The sequence below is a fragment of the Camelus bactrianus genome, chromosome 17, assembly GCF_048773025.1.
Source record: "Camelus bactrianus isolate YW-2024 breed Bactrian camel chromosome 17, ASM4877302v1, whole genome shotgun sequence".
NCBI lineage: Eukaryota > Metazoa > Chordata > Mammalia > Artiodactyla > Camelidae > Camelus > Camelus bactrianus.
In genome coordinates this window covers 45,783,579-45,802,977 of record NC_133555.1, presented here as the reverse complement: position 1 = coordinate 45,802,977, position 19,399 = coordinate 45,783,579, and the positions used below count along the sequence as shown (strand labels likewise).

Here is a 19,399-nt window from a genome sequence, read left to right as displayed (position 1 = left end):
TATATGTGTATGTACAACTGAATCACTTTGCTCTACATGCAACATTAACACTGTAAATCAACCACACTTCAATAAAAATTTCTTAATTAAAGTAAAGAAGAGAATAAACATTTAAAAACATTAAAGAAAAAAGGCCACCTCAAAGTACAATGGCCAGGCTAGAGGACAAGGCAGTGACAGCTGGTCTGAGAGCATTGTTCAGGATGGTAGAGTCACATGGCACAAAACTCAAGAGGCTAGTCATCATTAACCATTCAAATCCTTATTTTTTTTTAAATCACTAGAGATGAGGCTGGGGGTTGCTCAGAGACATCACATACACATGCATGAATCCTACTATGTCTTATATAGACTGATTACAGATTAATCAGAAAGATCTTGTGGTAGCTCACAGCAAAAAAGAATGTGACAATGAATATATGTATGTTCATGTATAACTGAAAAACTGTGCTCTACACTGGAAATTGACACAACATTGTAAACTGACTATAACTCATATTAAAAAAAAAAAGAAGAAGAAAGAAAAAAGAAATCCCTTACTTTGCACGACTCCTAGCATAGGAATTGACACCTGGGCCAGAATTAACCATTCATTACCTGTATGATCTCTTGTGGTGGCCTTTTTGATGTGCCAACTTGGCCTGATTCAATCAATCTGTCATCTAACTGTTTCTGCAACGTATGCTGTAGATGTGACTGAATTCATAATGAGTTGACATTAAGAGAGAATAACCCAGATAATCTGGGTGGCCTGGTTCAACTGAAAGGCCTCAAGGGCAGAGCTGAAGCTTCTCTAAAGAAATAATTTTGTGGGTAGCGCTCTACTTTGGCCAGTGCCTGAGAGCTGCTGTCTGCCAGTCTGATTTCGGACCTGTCTAGCAGGTCCCACAATTGCAATATAAGCCAATTCCTTGCAACACATCCCTTTATATCTCCTACTAGTTCTGTTTCTCTGGCTTCACCCTGGCTGATACACTTTTCTTTGCCTTGATGTCTTTATGCCTCAATTTCCCATCTGTAAAACAGACAACAGTATCTACCTCACGGGGCTGACCTGAGGATAAGACAGTAAAGCCGAGCACAGTACGTGGCACAGAATATGACGCTAACAAGTGTGAAATAGTACTGTTCGTGTAACAGTCTCTACTGTGATTAATGAATCCATGCCTTTTTATACACTTATGGGAGATTTTTTAAAATAATTATAAAATAAAGACATATTTGCTAAAATATAAGCAGATATAAAGTATATCAGGAACTAAGAAAATACCTTTGCATGTCTGGGGCAGAGTGGAAGGCAGCCACTGTAAACACATAATACAGTGGGGCTTTAGCTCTTCATTGCCTCTGATTTGGGGCCATAACTAGCCTAAAAATATGCTACAGGTCAGGAAACTCCTTCCTTACCAAATGCTTATAGCCAAATCTGCAGAGTAGTAGTTACCAATAGCTATGATTGCCTTTATGGAAAATCACTCATTTATTCACATTTTTACTAAGTACCTACTATGTGCTAGGTACAGTGCTAAAGGCTGAGAGATAAAGAGGTTTAAAAAAGTATCTCTGGGAGGGAGAGTATACAGCTCAGTGGTAGAGCACATGCTTAGCATGCACAAGGTCCTGGGTTCAATCCCCAGCACCTCCATTAAAAATAAATAATTATCTCCTCCCAAAATAAAAATAAATTGAATTTAAAAAAATTTTAATAAAGGGATTACTTACTAGGGGAGGGTATAGCTTCCTTCCATTTTAATTAATTAATTAATTTTTTAAAACCTAATTAAACCTCCCTCCAAAATAAATTTTTAAATTAAATAAAACACCTCTATATGGAGGGACAAGAGAGGTTAGACAATAAACTAGGAAACAAATAAATGCCTAATTTCCGAATGGAACAGAATAATGAAAGAAAAGAGCCCAGCAAGAGAATCGAGAGAGGAAGCTAGAGAAGGAACTTGGAAAAGCTGGGATACAGGTGGGGAAAGAGCAATTTGCATTACAAACAGCGAGGCAGAAATCTTTCAGCCAAGCAGCAGGATTCTCATGGTGAGGGGAGAGAACCGTGAGCTCCCCCAGCTTGTGAGCTCCCCCAGATTCCTGGGAGACCAGGCTGTGAGCCTTTCTGCGGTTAATTCTCCCCCCACACCGCCCCACCTTCCACCTGCCCCCCAGGGAGGTGGCTTGAAAGATGAAAAGTTGAGGGTTGATGGGGGAAATTATCTCCCTACTTTGCTTTTGCTGCTCTTCACCCGAGATGCTGTTAATGCCAAAATCCGACGACTCACAAATTGTGTTCTCAGAGGATCTCCGGGAGGTTCTAGGGACCACACAAATGTTTGTTTCAAACTGCACAGATACAGAAGCTGATAGAGATCACCATGGAGGTTGTAAATACTCAGTATTCCAAGTCAACTTGCTTCGCAATCAATAATTGCCCATTCCCCCTCCTAAAGTAACTCTGCAGTCCTAAAGCACTGTCTCCATACAGTAGGGATCTGTCACACTTTTGTTTGAAAATAATACTCTACTGCTTTGAAAAAATTGAAAATCATTGCAGTTAATGAATTCCACATTACAATTTTTGAAAACTGAAGTCTGAGGCTGACTTATTTTGAGAGATTGCAGATTGCCACTGGAATGCACGCTGGGGTTACTTGTCATCATTTATCCCAAAAGTACACAGGAGGATTAATTTAGGACATTTTAAAAAATAATCATTCTGTTCACACAAAGGATAAGTGCATTTTTTACCCTAAATGTGGTTTCCCTGGTGATGGGATGGCCTGTATTCAGTGCTGACAGGACTCACCACTACCTTAAAATTGATCAACTAATAAAAATTTGTTAGGGTGGTATCAGACAATTAGTGCTTCCACAGCAAAGGCTGTACATGAATTAAGGTTTCTAACCAGGCATTCGCTACCTCCGTGTGCACCAGGATCAAACCAAATATTCCCGAAAGGAGAATACTGAGTCAGTACCACTTATAAAGATTCACCATGGTTAAAGCATCTTCTCCTGTACGTGTACTAAAGCAAACACAGTGCGATGACATGAAGAAACATATACATACATACATTCACATAAACACACTCTCCTCCATATATTGTACTCTGTGAAAGGTTTATTCAAAACCCTATTAAAGGACACGGCCTCACGACAGTTTATCCACCCATTGTGTCCAGAGCAGCACACAGCCCTCTTTTCAAAAGGGTATGTGGCTGGAAGCAAACTGTTTAACAATAAAGAAAAGTTTAAGAGGAGGATAATTCCTATTTGTCAATAAATTATCATAGAAAGTATAATTAAATCTAAATTTATGCCTCATCCATACCCATCACAATTCAATAGCATGACCTTTTCCTTCATCAAGCTACAGGGTCCAAAGTCTCCCGACTGAATTAAGGGTATTTAAGTCTCAAATGTCACAACTGAAAGAAAGTATTCGGTCAAAGCCACTAGAACCTGGGCTCAACAAAGCTTATTTTGTTTCTCAAATATCTGCTATGCCCATATGTCTGTTGCCATATGTAGATTTAAAGAAAAAATTTAGTAGCAACTCTCTTTTGAGAATTTTCTTAACTCATATATAAGGAAGAAAATAGTTAAAACCCACTGTAGACCACAGATAGTCCCACACATACACACATATCTGCATATACACACAAACGTACACGCGCGCTCATGCCTGCGGACACTCAGATCACTTCAGTACTCGCTCCTGGGAAGCCGCAAGGAAGAATTAGGGAAGAAAAAACATGTGACTTTCCTGCTTTAGGCTCTTCAATTCATGAATGCAGGTGTGCACACACAGCACACACGTACAAACAGGTATTAGGGTTGTACTTTTTCAGAAAGCATCTAGCAAACAGGAGTTTTATAAAAATGACACTGTATCAGTACCAAGTGAACTCATGTCCATTTAAACAAATGTGAACCTCGATACAATCTGTTACAAAGCTGCTAAAAGGATAAAAGTTAGGCTGCAAGTTAGTGTCACGCACTTCATTCAAACACCACCCGCTTACACAGCTAGGGACTCACACTGATGCTTGTTATTGTTAATGGAGGCACTGGGAATTGAACCCAGCACCTGGTTCACGCTAAGTACACACTCTGCCACTGAGCTACACCCCACCCATCCCCTCAAACTGATTTTTTAAAACAGATTCTTATAAAGCCATTCCAGTGGCAGGTTCAGAGGCTCATACTGTCACTGAGCTTCCCAGGTCACACAGTCACTCAGGAACACACCCACCCGGTGCTGTCAGAGTCAGAGGAGACCATGTGAATACCCGGCTCAATCCTCAACCAATCACCATCCACTGGACACAGGGATCGAAGCAACCTTGAGGCCCCCGTGTTCCATTTCTAAAGCTTTCTAACTGCTAGAAATGGGTCCTTAAATCAATACATCCAACCAACATGTCCAGCAACTGTGCCAGGGCTAGAAAATGCAACGATGATTAAGACATGTCTTTCAGCATAAAACCCCAGAGCCTGGCACGTAATAGGTACTCAGTGAATAGCCGAGAATGGCTGGAGGCGTGGCTGAGTGAGCAAGCTCACTGTCTGGGGCCGTGCCGTCTAAGAGGAGTACAATGCAAGCCACAAGAGGGGGGCGCACACACAGTTTTAAACTTTCCAGTAGGAATGCTTAAAAAGGTTAAAAGGAACAGATGAAATGAATTTTAATATATTTAGAGTAACCTAACAGAAAAGATTTTCATTTCCACATGCAGTGAGTATGAAGGCATTATTAATGAAATGCTGTACCTTTTCTTGTACTGTCTTCAAAATCTGGTATGTATTTTATATTTAAAGTATATTTCACTTCAGGCTAGCACATTTCAAGAGGTCACTAGCCCCGTGTAAGTACTGGCAACCTGGGGGTGGGGGCACAAAAAGGATAGGATATTTCCATTGTGGCAGAAGGTTCTGTTTGTAAAGTTCCTCCCAAGAGAGGGAGGAAGTGCATGGTGGGAGGAAGAGTGCTGAGGGCAGGCAGCAAGGCCAGGGAGGCAGAGGTGGGCAGACTAGGGAAGGCTCCTTTGCTCGTTTGAAGAGTGTAAACTTTATCCCACAGACAGAAGGGAGTCAGGGTGAAACAATTAAAAACAAAAAATCAGTGGTAATCAGTGGTTTAAAAACACAGATTCAGAGGCTAGAATCAATCTATGACAAACACTCTTCCGTCCAAGATAAAATATTCAAAACAAGGGAAATGCAGTATGTTTTTCAATAAAGCTGAATTTAGTCAATGCAAATAAATGGACATTTACTTTAAGATTATACACTTTGGGGGCATTTAAAGGTGCTTTTATGAGATGGTGGTCACCACAGATTGTCACTGTGCTTTAAAATCATCCTTACTGGGAAAATTTTAAAATTTGCAACACTCAGTTCTCTGAAAATTCTATTTCTAAACTTGTTTGCAAGTAAAATTCAAAATTCTGGAACCACCCGTTTTGAACACTTCCTGGATTTTATTAAGACAGACGTAAGGGCCAACATGCGTACATTATTCTGTATTCTGATTTTCTTATTTTATATACACACGTCCATGTGGTAATGATTCTCACACGACTTCTACCTGAAAGCGCTATATAGTAATTCACATGTGAAGTGTCTTCCTGTCATTTAGTCATTCCCATGATGTATTGTGTTGAATCTATTACTTTACTGGTACAAATAGCTTTATTCAAATTAACTTTCCTCCTCTACCCCCAATTACATGGATTATTTCCTCAGACTATAGTTCCCAACAGGGAATTGATGGGTCAGTGGCAATGAGTAGCTCTGTTTTGTGCTTAGTTCTTCTTTTCTATCACCAGACTGCAGCAGAGAGACAACAGGCAGCCGATTATTTAACGCCATAACCTGTAATGGGCTCTGATGACTTCTGGTGATCTGGAAATAAAGTAGTCTTAATTTCCACCCTGTGGGCTGCTGATGGAAGATCCACCTGTTCTTTACAGTGACATCGCAACCCCCATTCTCTATACTCATGTCTCCTCGCCACTTCCAGAGAGGACTCTGGGTACTGACCTTGGGGATCTCAATTCTTTCTATGTTGGATGATAACCATTTAATCTTTTAAGCTGTCCCATTATCTTCACCCATGCAGTGGCATTCCATTTAATATTTATTCCCCTGCCTGTGGCTGGGCTATTTTTCTTTTACTCTTCAGATATTCAGGCACATGTGTCTTGTGTATGATGATTTTCTCTGCTGCTTCAGGGGCCATAAGTTTATCTTCTCTGTACAGTTGGGTTAAAAATGCTATTCCATTTTCTTCCAGTTATTTTTATAAATAAATACAATGGAATCCAAAAGCTGAGGCCTTTCTACTTGGAGATTAACAGACTTTTAAAACTGCAGAACTTTCTGGCATGAGTGAAATTTCCTCAGTCCCAAGGCAGACCTGCCCACATTACAAAACAGCCACCGGTCTCTCCAATCAGGAGAGATGAGAAGCAGGCTACCTGAGAATCAAAGCTCTTTCTTTAAAAAAATTTTCTTTTTTCTTGAAATGTAGTTGATTTACAATGTTAGTTTCAGGGGTACAGCAAAGTGAGAGAATCAAAACTTTCTACTCTTCCTTCAAGGTGTCCAGCTCCCTGCAATTCTTGACTGCCCATGTTTATACGTACGTCTCAACAAGCTCGCTTAAAATTAATTTTCAGCAAGAAAGGTCATCACAGCCAAAGGCAGTCACCTGAAGAGATACCTACTTGCTGCCCAGGAGTACAAAAACCAAACCAAAACAGCTATGAATGCGTGTCACCTAATTATTTTTCATATAATGAAATTCCATGAGAAGCTTCGATCATTTCCCACCAGAGATGGAAAATGAAGAGAAATTAATACAATAAGGAAAAAGGCAACACATATATAATTGTTTACAAAGTTTAGATTACACTACACAATTTTTACATATCTATATATGTAACTCATATAGCAGAAAAGAAACTCATGGAAAGGTGAACAGTGGTTATGTGAAGGAAGGTAGGATTATGGGTTATTCTCATCTTCTTTAGACTTCTTTTGCAATATCTACTTGCATTAATATACTTCATACAAGTAAACAGTTTTATCTTCACATACCTGATTCAATCCTCCTAAAAACTTGGATATTTTTTAAATGGACAAAGGGTGGAAAATGGCTCAGTGGTAAAGTGCATCCTTAGCATGCATGAGGTCCTAGGTTCAATCCCTAGTACCTCCACTGAAACAAATAATAATAACAAACAGCCGAATGATGTCAAAATGGAGAAATAAAAGATTCTGGCATTTTACTGAATCAAATGCTCCTAAAAATCAAGCCAAGTACCTCAACTTTAATTTCAGCCACTCCTCACTAAACACAAGAACCACCCCTCTCCCCCAACACTGCCTTTTCTTCCATATGTACCAGGGCTTCAAACAACACTTATAACAGTAAGTATTCTTATGAACTTGCTTTTTTTTTTAAAGGTCAAAGTCTCTAAAGTACTTGCAGAAAATATCTGCAATGAGGTTTCCATGAAAGCGACATTACAGTATTGTGGTTATGCTGTTTTTTTCCCCTATTAATTTAGATAAGGACTTTAAAAAGTCCTTATCTATTAAATACTGAAACATTTACTGGCAATGATAAAATATTTAAGATTTCCTTAAAATACTCCAGCCCCCCCCCAAAAAAAATGATGGGGAAAAATAGATGAAGTAAGAACAGAAGGTTGGCATTATTTAAGGTGGGTGATGGACACAATTATTCTATTCTACTGTATACATTCAAAGTTTTTCCATGATTCAGGTGTTTGAAAAGGTGCTAATGACAAGGTAAAAGCTGCATATCCATGAGCACGACAATCATCCCTCATATCATCCAATGTAGCAACAATAAACTCAGAGCCAAACACTTTTTTCACATCAGAGTGACTATTTCCAAGGGAGCATCTGACTGTATCTTTTCTTTATCAGGCAATAAAGAGTATACACGTGTGTAAACCTAGTCCAAAACGTCTTTCATATGCATCTACAGATTTCAGTCAGAAGAGTTCAGATGTTCTGTCTTGGGTCAGTATTAGAACAAGATAAGCCAGCTGACACAGCAGCTAAAAACTAAAGTAAGATGCGTGCTGATCCCAGCATCCTATTCAAGGAGCCCCGTTCTCCTGCCGACACAAAGGGCTGGCTCTTCTACTTTCCAAGAGGACACCCAGAGAAAAAGTCTCAGCACTCATCAGAAGTTAGAAAACCAAGACCATTTACTTTATGCGGTCTGTTCTCCGTAACAGTCACAAAGGGTAAGATCAATACTAAGGACCCGGGATCCCCAAACCGATGACTTCCCAGCGCATCCAAAGTAAAAACAAAACATCACCCCTCGACGTTCCAAAGGTGCTCACCGCTGAAGGGTTTTCCCGGGCATCCTCACAAGTGACCTCTCGTCTCCCTGAGGGGCTGGGTAAGACTCTTATTCTATTTCACGGATGCAGGAACTCAGGTTCAAAGCTTTAAGACCACAGTCTTCTGCCCCCGAGGGCAGCGTTGTTTTTTTCCCACTGTCCTACACCACCTGGGAGTGTGTCTGTGATGGTAAAAGGGAGTAAGCGCTTCACAGAGTGAAGCAGAAGAGGCAAAACCAGCTTTAGGTCCACTGCTTCCTGAGTCTGCAAACGCCCTCAGCTATTGCCTCATTGCCCACTTTTTGTCGTCTCCTCTTGCTGAGCATGGAGACACCTCAATGGACTGCCCTTCTGTCTCCCTCCGCCTTCCTATGGTGGTGCATCCTCTGCCTCCTGAGCTCTGGCAGAGGGCACGTAACAACTCACTTGACCTAAGACACAGAAATAATTACTGTTTGAAAGCCAAGTAGGGACTGTCATGCTGCATCTGGGAGGTTTACTTCCAGTCCTCTCTCTCTGCCAGCCTAGCTGGTACACAAGGAGAGAAGCCTGCACCCTCACCTCCCGTGGACCACTCGACCCAGTGGGGAACAAGGCCTACCTCTCTGACTTCGTGAAGCTGGCCGGAGTACTGACTCTTAGTTCGTCGGGCGGCCGCAGGAGACTTGTGATGCGTGATGGTGATGACACCGGGGGCTCCCGCGCCGAGGTGTCGCTGGCTACAGGGAGACGCAGAAGTGGGTGTCCCGTGGGGAAGCAAAGTGAGACTTCGGCTCCGGGCGCTCGGAGGAGTCTAGAACAAGCAACAGGTGTCAAAAGTCAACCACTGGCCTGCAGAGCACAACCAAGTGTTGGCTTCCATTTATTTCCCACCGCTTGGTCTTTACCCTCCGTCTTTAGAGGGATGCTGGCTTGGGGAGGTACGACAGTATTCCATGCCCAAATCCCACCCTCGCTCACTCCAGAGAGACTATCTCCAGTACCCCCACTTCTGGTCTCCTCGCCAGCAGTGTCTCCTGCCCCACACCACGGCTGTGAAGAGCTACTCCGAGGCCCCCAAAACCATGAGCTCCCGGTGCTGCTCTTCCTAATTGCCTCCTCCTCCCTCTGGCAAACTCAGAGCTCAGTGCTCTGTGTTGTGGAAAGCAGCTGGTCTGTCCCAGCCTCTCTACACTCTTATTCTCCTGTATCAAGGTTACATTCATTGTCCAGCTAAACTTTCAGAGATTTTTTCCAATTCATCTTTATATCCCCAAGACTTGTCACATAATGACTGTTTAACGTATTAAGTACCTACTAAATTATATGCTGCATGAGCAAATGAAGGTACTAAGTTATCCACCCATGGATCCCCACTGGTTAGTGCAGGGCTACTATTTCATCGTGTTGTAACATATCATCCAAATAACAACTGAGTCTATGATAAGGAGGGACCTCAACTTAGAGGAGATGAATTTTTCAATAACTGGTGTTGGAATAACTGGGCAGCCATCGGAGAAACAAAGTTGGATTTATCTCTCAGGTCACAGGCCCCACATGGATCAAAGACTAGGAAAAAACAAAAGAAAATGCACTAGAAGAAAACATATAGCCTTGGGGTAGAAAAGGCCTAACACCTGGAAATCCAAAAGCCATAAAATAAAAGCTCAACCAATTTGATTACCTAAACACTGAAAACTTCTGCACAGGAAACAAATTCTAAAAACCCACTCCCGCCACCAACAAAGCCAAATGATAAATTATGGAAAATATTTTCAATAGTTTCACAGAAAAAAAGGCTCATCATTCTAATTTATAAGTAGGAATATAATTCCTAGGAATTGATGAGAACAGCAAACTATTAAAACAGCAAAAGATATGAACTGACAGTTTACACACAAAAATAAACATAAGTGACCCTTAAACCATATGAAAACGTCCAATTGTACTCATGAGATAAATGTAAATTCAAACCACATTTAGATACCACCTTTTTTCACCCATCAGCAAAAATCCAGAAGTATGAGTACAGAGTCAGCTGACAGGACTATAGAGAGATGGGTTTGTGGGAGGGACGAGTAAGGTGGCAAAAACCCTGAGGAGGGCAACCTGGTAGTACCTGTCGCAGTCACAAATGCACCCACCTGTGACCCAGCAATGCTCTGTTGGGGAACGTGTCCTTCAATGCACCTGCACCCAGGTGAAATGGCGTAGGTACCCATCAGTCACCACAGCATGTTGAATGGCAAAGGATGGGAAATCACCCAAATGTCCATCAACACGGGACAGGTTAAGTAAGACACCACACCACTACATGGTGGCATGCTACCAGGATGTAAGAATAATGAGAAAGGTCTCCAGGGATTGGTCTGGAAAAAAAAAATCTCTATACCATACAGTTAAGTGAAAAAAGTAAGGTGTGTAACTGCTATACAGCATGCAAAGTTCTGTGTCGAAGGTGGAAAATGAGTATTTTTATAATTTGTTTAAAATTATCAGTTAAAAAAATACTCTAGAAGGATACTCTAGAAACCTAACATGGTACTTCTTCATGGAGAAGCCAGGAATGAGACAGTAAGAATAGGGAAGGAGATTTTTCACTGTGTAGTTTTTATCTTCTTTCATTTTAAGCCATGTGAATGGATTCTCTACCCAAATTTTTCTAAATTCTACATAAGTCTGCATTCTAAATGTTTCTATAGTTCATGTCAGCTTGAGAAAAGGCAGTTAGATGCTATGTCGGATTCATGCCAGCTTCTGTATTTCAGTCATCAAATATGTACTGAACACCTAGTAGGCACCAGGAAAAAGGTCTCATTTTGTGAAGTCAAGGAGAAATGGGAGATGTATGAGATCGTCTTTCATCAAAGATGCATGAGGATTTAAGAGTACAGACAGAGAGACAGCAGAACAGAGACAGACAGACAGACAGACAAACACACACACACAGCAAGGAAGTGCATGACAAGGTGCAAAGCTGGCAGTGCAGCCAGAAAACGCCAAAGTGCAGAAGAGAAAGCCCAAGGCATGCTGACTTCATCACAGGAGACTGTTCTGAGGGCAAAGGACATGAAGTCTGAGTAGAATCTGAGGAGACAGAGACTGGGATGGGGTACAAATCAGCCCAGACAGGACGCTCAAAGCAGTCTTAGCCTCCAGCCTTGGGCAACAGTCACAGCTCTGAAGTATTAAATGTGAATGACGTGCAATTTTACCAATCTCCAAGGGGTTGGGGAGCAGGGTGGGAGCCGGGGTAGAAATCAGAGTTTTGCATTACCTTGCAATAATACCATGGTAGCTTGTAAAGTTCTTTGGATTTGAATTTGGACAGAATCAGTAGGAATACAGATGAAGTCAGGAGCCAGTGTATTGCTTGTAAACAACCTCATATGTAGGTAAGCAGAAAAATCTATGGTCTAAGAATTACATAACCTTGATCACAATGACATACAATAATCATCTATTTTCAGCTTTAATCTTCTCACTTGGAGTGAAGAGGAGAAAAGAAGCTTGTCTTTAATACTTAAAAGAGGCAAATTTGTCTGAGCATTAGAGTCTACTGAAATGCATTTGATGGTTTGGGAGGCTTATTCCAACTCAAGAAAAAGCAGATTTTTCACTGGGCTTTGAAGCCAGACAGCCAGGTTCCTCCAACTCCCAGCTCTACCAGATTCTAGCTGTGTGACCTCACCTGAGTTATTTAAGCTTTCTTATTAAGCATCAATCTCCTAATCTTTAAAAAAGGAATACTAATCCTGACCCTTAAAAGCCATCATGAGGATTAAATTAGATCATGCCCATAAAATGCTCAGCATAGTGCCTGCCCTGCAAGAGCTGCGCGGCCAAAGTTTGTTTCTTTCCTTACACCACTTAAAACTCAATCGATGAAGGCCTTACTGATTTTTAAAATGTTAAGAAGTGGCTTAACACAAAATCATAAGCAGTCACTGACCAGGTCCTTATTTTCTACAGGATCAAAGTCTGTGATGAAGCCCAGGAACATAATTACTTATTGGAGAACCTGTATGGTCAGCAGTGAAATCGCACTGACTGTGAGGGAACAGCACTTCCAAGCTGAACTGAATGAGAACCCACCAGAAGTCAGGAAGACCTGCTATGACAACCGGCACCTTTGTCTGCAGGAGTATCACTGTAAACAGCAACAAACCAGGAACATCACCTCGGAGCCAGATAATTCTGCGGTGGAGGCCCAACCCCTGATCATTACTTAATGGCTGTCACAGGAATTCCCAAGCAGTAAAAATGAGTCGAAAACCTTTACTTTCCCATTGACTGCATGTTTCTCATGGTTTAATTCACATCTATGCCTCTTCTTAGGGTAAATGAGCAAAAAAGAGTCTCCTTCCTGGTAAACCCTATAGGTCATCAGGCACTGAGACAGAGGCAGAAGAGTCAGCAAACTGCAACCACTACAAATGAGCGGGCTCTTTCCAAAAGGCAGCCTGTCTAGAATTTCCAGGTTATGTTTAAAAATTGTGCTTAGACGGCATACACACTCCTTCTTGCTACTAATTTAACATAAAATATTATCAGAGTTTGAGGAACAACATGTCACGTTTTTGCTCCAAATACTGAATTCAACGGGGTGACTGGAAATGCCGAGTGTGCCATCTGTGGAAAATTCTGAGGCAAACGGGTAACTGCTCCTGTGCAGGAGTGAGATTCACCCTTTCTCTAGGAGAGTCACCCTCTGTGTCCCCAACCTCAGCGAGCAGGACTAAGGAAACAGGGTGCCTGCCTGACAAATGAAGTGATGCCAAAAAAGGGAACAGGTGGCAGGTAAGACACAGAGTGGAAGCTCAGGCAACCCACATGCAAACAGGCTTCATGATAATCACCAGCCTCTGGGTCTTTCCCTACTTTCTTCATTGGATCCCTAAATTTCCCAAGGTTTCGAGGAAAGCACATACTCTTTGTACGTACTAGCCAAAACTGGCAAGAAAGAAAGGCGTGATGGGAAAGGGAGAAGCAGCACTAGAAAGATTATTTCTGGCCAGGGGAAGCAAGCAATGAGCCAGAGAGAGTCTAGTTTGGGAAGCTTAGAGCAGAAACTACCTAGAGGCTTCCCTGTGTTCCCTAGAAGCTGTGGCCACGAGGATCATACCCCTACCTCTCCCTTGAATAGAAACTAATTGCTCTTATCTAAGTTTTAGGAGGAACGTACAAAGTAAAACAAACAAACATACATTTAAAAATTTTTCTCCTAGAAGAAATAAAAGCAAGAATAAACAAATGGGACCTAATGAAACTTACAAGCTTCTGCACAGCAAAGGAAACCAGAAATAAAACAAGAAGAAAACCTACGGAATGGGAGAAAATTTTTGCAAGTGAAACCGACAAAGGCTTGATCTCCAGAATATATAAGCAGGTCATACGACTCAATAAGAAAAAAATAAACAACCCAATCCAAAAATGGGCAGAAGACCTAAACAAGCAATTCTCCAAGGAAGACATACAAATGATCAAAAGGCACATGAAAAAATGCTCCATATCACTAATTATCAGAGAAATGCAAATCAAAACTACAATGAGGTATCACCTCACACCAGTCAGAATGGCTGTCATTCAAAAATCCACAAACGACAAATGCTGGAGAGGCTGTGGAGAAAGGGGAACCCTCCTACACTGCTGGTGGGAATGCAGTTTGGTGCAGCCACTAAGGAAAACAGTGTGGAGATTCCTCAAAAGACTAGGAATAGACTTACCATATGACCCAGGAATCCCACTCCTGGGCTTGTATCCAGAAGGAAATCTACTTCAGGATGACACCTGCACCCCAATGTTCATAGCAGCACTATTTACAATAGCCAAAACATGGAAACAGCCTAAATGTCCATCAACAGGTGACTGGATAAAGAAGAGGTGGTATATTTATACAATGGAATACTACTCAGCCATAAAAACCGACAACATAATGCCATTTGCAGCAACATGGATGCTCCTGGAGAATGTCATTCTAAGTGAAGTAAGCCAGAAAGAGAAAGAAAAATACCATATGAGATCGCTCATATGTGGAATCTAAAAAACAAAAACAAAAACAAACAAACAAACAAAAACAAAGCGTAAATAAAGGACAGAAATAGACTCACAGACAGAGAATACAGACTTGTGGTTACCAGGGGGGTGGAGGGTGAGAAGGGATAGACTGGGATTTCAAAATTGTAGAATAGACTACACTGTATAGCACAGGGAAATATACACAAAATGTTATGATAACTCACAGAGAAAAAAATGTGACAATGAGTGTGTATATGTCCATGAATAACTGAAAAATTGTGCTGAACACTGGAATTTGACACAACATTGTAAAATGATTATAAATCAATAAAAAATGTTAAAAAAAAAAAAAAAAAAAGAACTGGTTAGAACCAATGAGGTCCAAGATGGCGGAGGATTTGCCTTCCAGTAGACTGAGCCTCATTATAATTTCATTGAGCACATTAGCTGTTAAATGACACACCCACCAGCTCCATAACAGTTGACAGTTGCCATGACAACTGGAGAAGCCCATGCAAGAACTGAAAATGAGGGCTGCATCAGTTTCGGGTCCAAACCATACCCCTGTTCTTAGATAAATCATGAATACTCCTCTCACTCTTTCCAATTCCCTCCCTTTTACCTCGATCCTCATATATTTAGTGCCTCGACCTGAATTGGGTTGAGAAGTTTACTTGTGAACTAGGTTCCCACTTCTCTATTCTTTGGCCATTGAGTAAAGCTTGTGCTGCTCCAGTCTCAGCACTTGGTTTCATCATTGGCTGTGCAAATCTGAGCAGAAAAAGAACCACCCCAGCTAGGACCTGACCAATTTAGTAACTGCACTGTCCTACTGTCCAGGAGAGCAGCAAGAGGATCTAGCCCTACAAGATGGTGCTGGGGAGCGATGAAGACCACAGTTTCTCTAGTCAATGGCCTGGGTTGAAATCCACACTCTACCACTCATGAGTTGTGTGGTCGAGTAAAGTAACATGGTTTTTACTTTCTAAAATTTCAGTATTACCCACATCACTGGGTTGTTGGGGAATGACTTGAGAAGAGATGGGAAACGCACAAGCCAATAGCAAGCAAGCAAGCAATGTCATCATTATCACTCATAAATTAATAAAAATGAGGCCTTTCAGGCACTGTGTAGGTGAATGATTGTTAACTGGTCCCAGAGTCAAATGATTTAAAGGTTGTTTACATCCAAGAGCCTTCAGCAGACATAGCCTTGCCTCAACTTCCTAAAATTAAAAAAAAAGAAAGAAATTTAGAGTAATCATCCTAATTATTAAAAATAAGTTTGCTTCAGAGAAAAAGTACATTTAAAAGATGACTTCATATTTTTGAAAACCCATCTGTGGAAGAACACAAAGTGCCTGCAGATTACTCCAATGCTAAGGGTACCAGGAGCAAAGGATTAGTATCAATAAGTAATGGGCCACTCCCCATTAGGATTTTGGAATACAGACAAAACCCCAAATTGAAAATATCATCAGCTGGTCCTAAAAACTTCTTAAAACATGTATCAAAAATTTATCACTGGGTTTTCTGAAGCTGAAATTAAAAAGCTGCAAAGGAGTAAGGGGTGGGAGAAATATCTTAAATATACATTTGTGGCAACCACTTCTACTGTAGGAAGTTTTTCTGATCGGAAAAACTGCTGAGAGTCAATTATGACAGCCTTCAAATGACATTTAATTTTGGAACATATTTTCCTCACTTGCTTTAATTCTTTCACAGTGAAGGGAAAAAAGACACTCTATTTCAGAATAAAATAGCCCAGGGGAGACAGAAAAATCAAATCAGCCTGGTTATATATTTTGAAAAACAAATTCAACTAACTAAAATCATTTCATTACACTCCCTCTCTCTTCCTCTTAAAAAAAAAAAAAAGTGCCAGTTCTAAATATGTGAAAGCTAAGATAAAAATTATGGTTTATTCCTTTTTCCCCAAAAGTAAACATACCTCAAAAATCAACCAAAAAGGAAAAGCGTAACTATTTTTGAAATAGTACATTCAGGTCCTTAAAATTATTCAGAATTTTGTTTCCTGGCAGTCAGCATCTGAATAAAATGTGGACTGTTTTTAAAATGAATCTATTCCACTATTTAGCTATTTTTTTAATAGCTTCATATAAACCTCTTCTTTTGCCCTGCCTTTTTAAAAATTTTATTTATTTATTCATTTATTTTAAATAAGGGTACTGAGGATTGAACCCAAGACCTTGTCCATTCTAAGCATGCACTCTACCACTGAGCTATTTCCCTCCTCTCCTGCCCTGCTTTTTCTTTCTTTGTTTTTGCTTTTTAAGATTCTGTTACCTCAGCTTCAAACAGATGTAAAGTAGAAATAAGATTTTTTTTAAACTGGGAGATTTTCCAAGTTCATTCCCATGATTAACTTTTCAAAAGTATACTTAGCTCTCTCTCCTTTTCCAAATCAGGTGGCTCCTTACAGAAACAGGAGTTTCAACTTTAAGTTACCAAGCCTAGGAAATTTCTTCCATTGTCATTTGCAAATCTTAACACATCTTAAACATTTCCTGTTAACTTTATACTAGTATTCTCTTAAAATATACACATACAAATGCATGCAAACATGTGTGCAAAGGAAAAATAGTGGTTTTCTCCAGAGAGGCACTCTCTAGCTTGCTTCTAAACATATCATCCTGCACCCATGATTATACATGCAAATGATAGCTCTTTGAAAAATCAGAGCAAGCAAATGCATATATTTTCATTTTCTGTAAATAGATGGAAAGAAAACATGATGTTTTCAGCTTGCCTGTTCTCCCAACATTTTCAGCCCCCAAATAAATTCTGCTGACTCTTCTCTAACAGCTAATCCAACCGCTCCAGAATCCCCAACCCCATACTGTAGCCCAGACTCTGTCAAGGTCAAGCTGAAGGTCTCAAATGGGTGGAAAGCACTGGTCTCATGCACTTGCCCCCTACCACACACCATCCTTTTCTTCCCCATTTCTCCCAGCTTTTGTCATCTTCCAGATCCACCTAGAAGTGGTGATGTGCAATTTCAAAACCTTCCACACATCTACATCCTTGGCTTGGGACCTTGGGATTCCAAGTACCAAGAGATCCCTTTTCAATGCTTTATTCTGAAAGCAAGAAGATTCACTCTTTCTACTGTCCAAGCCCCACCCTCTCCATCATTCATGCTGTGGAACTCTAGAATTTTAGACCTAGATGAAACCTCAAGTCCAGTCCTCCCACTTTACAGATCCAAAAACTACAGCCTCAAAAAGTAAAATGAAATATACCAAAGGGCACCCCGAACTACAAGTCTCATTGAAGAATTAACTTTAAAAGCCTGATGCTTAGTGACTCAGCTCCTCTAGGTGGTCCTTCTCAAGTAAATGAAGACTTATTTAAAACAGTGTCTGACACAAGGCTGCCATTATTTGATAAAGGACAAAAGCTAATATTCATTATCCATTTTTATCTTTCCTCTCACCCACTCACCTATCACCATAAAAATATACATGCAACACCCCTTTGAAAGCAGGATAACTGTGTACTATAGTCCTTGTTGTTTGTAAATAACATGAAACAGACTTTTTGATGCTGATCGCCGTTTTAATAGGAAAACAATTCTGAAAACAAAGACTAGAAAGAAGTTCTCTTAGTTATGTCAGAGCTACTACCAAAAACCCAGAGCAACCACCACACTTAATATAGAAATTTTAGTTTCATTGCTTTTAGTTTTAGAAATAAGAAAAAGATTCCAATAGTATCACCATTTAACATAGTACTGGAGGCACTAACCACAGGAACGAAAGAAAGAGGTAGGATAGGAAGGAACAAAAATGTCACTGACTATAGATGGGATCATTTTACCACAAAATACCAAGAAAACTAATGGGTCCATCAAAGTAGCCAGATGTACGATAAACTTTAAAAAGTCAATAGCATTCCTCTATATCAATAATAACCAACTAGAAAATCTAGTAAAAATAAGATATTCACAATAACAATAAAAACTATGATGACTAGGTATTAATCCAATAAAGAATATATAAGACCTTTGTGGAGAAGATTTTTTTAATCTGTGAAAAGAAATCAATGAAGAATTGAGAAAATGGAGATACACATAAGACCAGGTTAATGAATGGGACACCCAAATACGGTAAAGATGTCAGGTCTCCCAAAATATTGTCTAATTATGCTAATAAAAATTCCAGTAGAATTTTTTGAGCAACTCAAATTTATTATAATACAGAAATAAAAGAATAAAGATTTGGGAAGGGCCAAGTTAATTTTGAAAAAGGAGAGGTCTAACCCTTCCACCAGACACAAGTACTAACCAAAAACAAAGCCACAATGATTATATGGTATTCACGCAGGAACAAGCAACTGGACGAAAAACTAGAGAAGAGAGTGTAAGAACCTGTTTAAGTATGTCTGAGAACTTGGTATACTACAGCATACAGTATACTACCAAGAGGCAGCACCGTAAACCAGTGGGGAGAATAAATGCTACTGAGGAAGCCAAAATATCACTGGCACTGTCCCTCATGGCACATACAGAGGGAAAAATCTAAATGTAAAAAGTAAAACTACAAGCTAACAGACACAAGATCGGAGAACAGCTATGGAACATGTAGAAAAGCATTTCTTAAACAAGACCAAGAGCACAAACCACAAGTCGAACAATTTGATGGATTTGACTACATTGCAAATAAGAGTTTCTATGCAACAAGGACACTGTAGGCAAAGATAACAAGTGTGTAGAGACTGGGAGAAGACAGATTAATGTCAGGAATACAAAAGGAGCTCCTATAAAAAGAAGTCAGAAAACACTGTAAAATATGGGCAAAGGATAAGAATAGGCAAAATACACAAAGAGAAGCACGAATGTCTAACAGTGTATCAAGATAATCAGAGAAATACAAATTAAAATACCTAGGAGATTCTACCAGGGAGGGTATAGCTCAGTGATAGAGTGTGTGCTTAGCATGCGTGAGGTCCTGGGTTCAAACCCTAGTATCTCCAATTAATAAGTAAAA

The 19,399-nt window shown here is 40.2% G+C and overlaps 1 protein-coding gene across 5 annotated transcripts in view; it reads right to left on the bottom strand.

The window, feature by feature from the left end:
• OSBPL10 (oxysterol binding protein like 10) overlaps positions 1–19,399 on the bottom strand; it is a 350,089-nt gene that overhangs the window by 122,621 nt on the left and 208,069 nt on the right. For all 5 annotated transcript variants that reach the window (XM_074345352.1, XM_074345353.1, XM_074345351.1 and 2 more), the window contains one exon: positions 8,995–9,186. In XM_074345352.1, the coding sequence (XP_074201453.1) occupies positions 8,995–9,186 (192 nt within the window). The remainder of the gene's footprint in view (positions 1–8,994; positions 9,187–19,399) is intronic.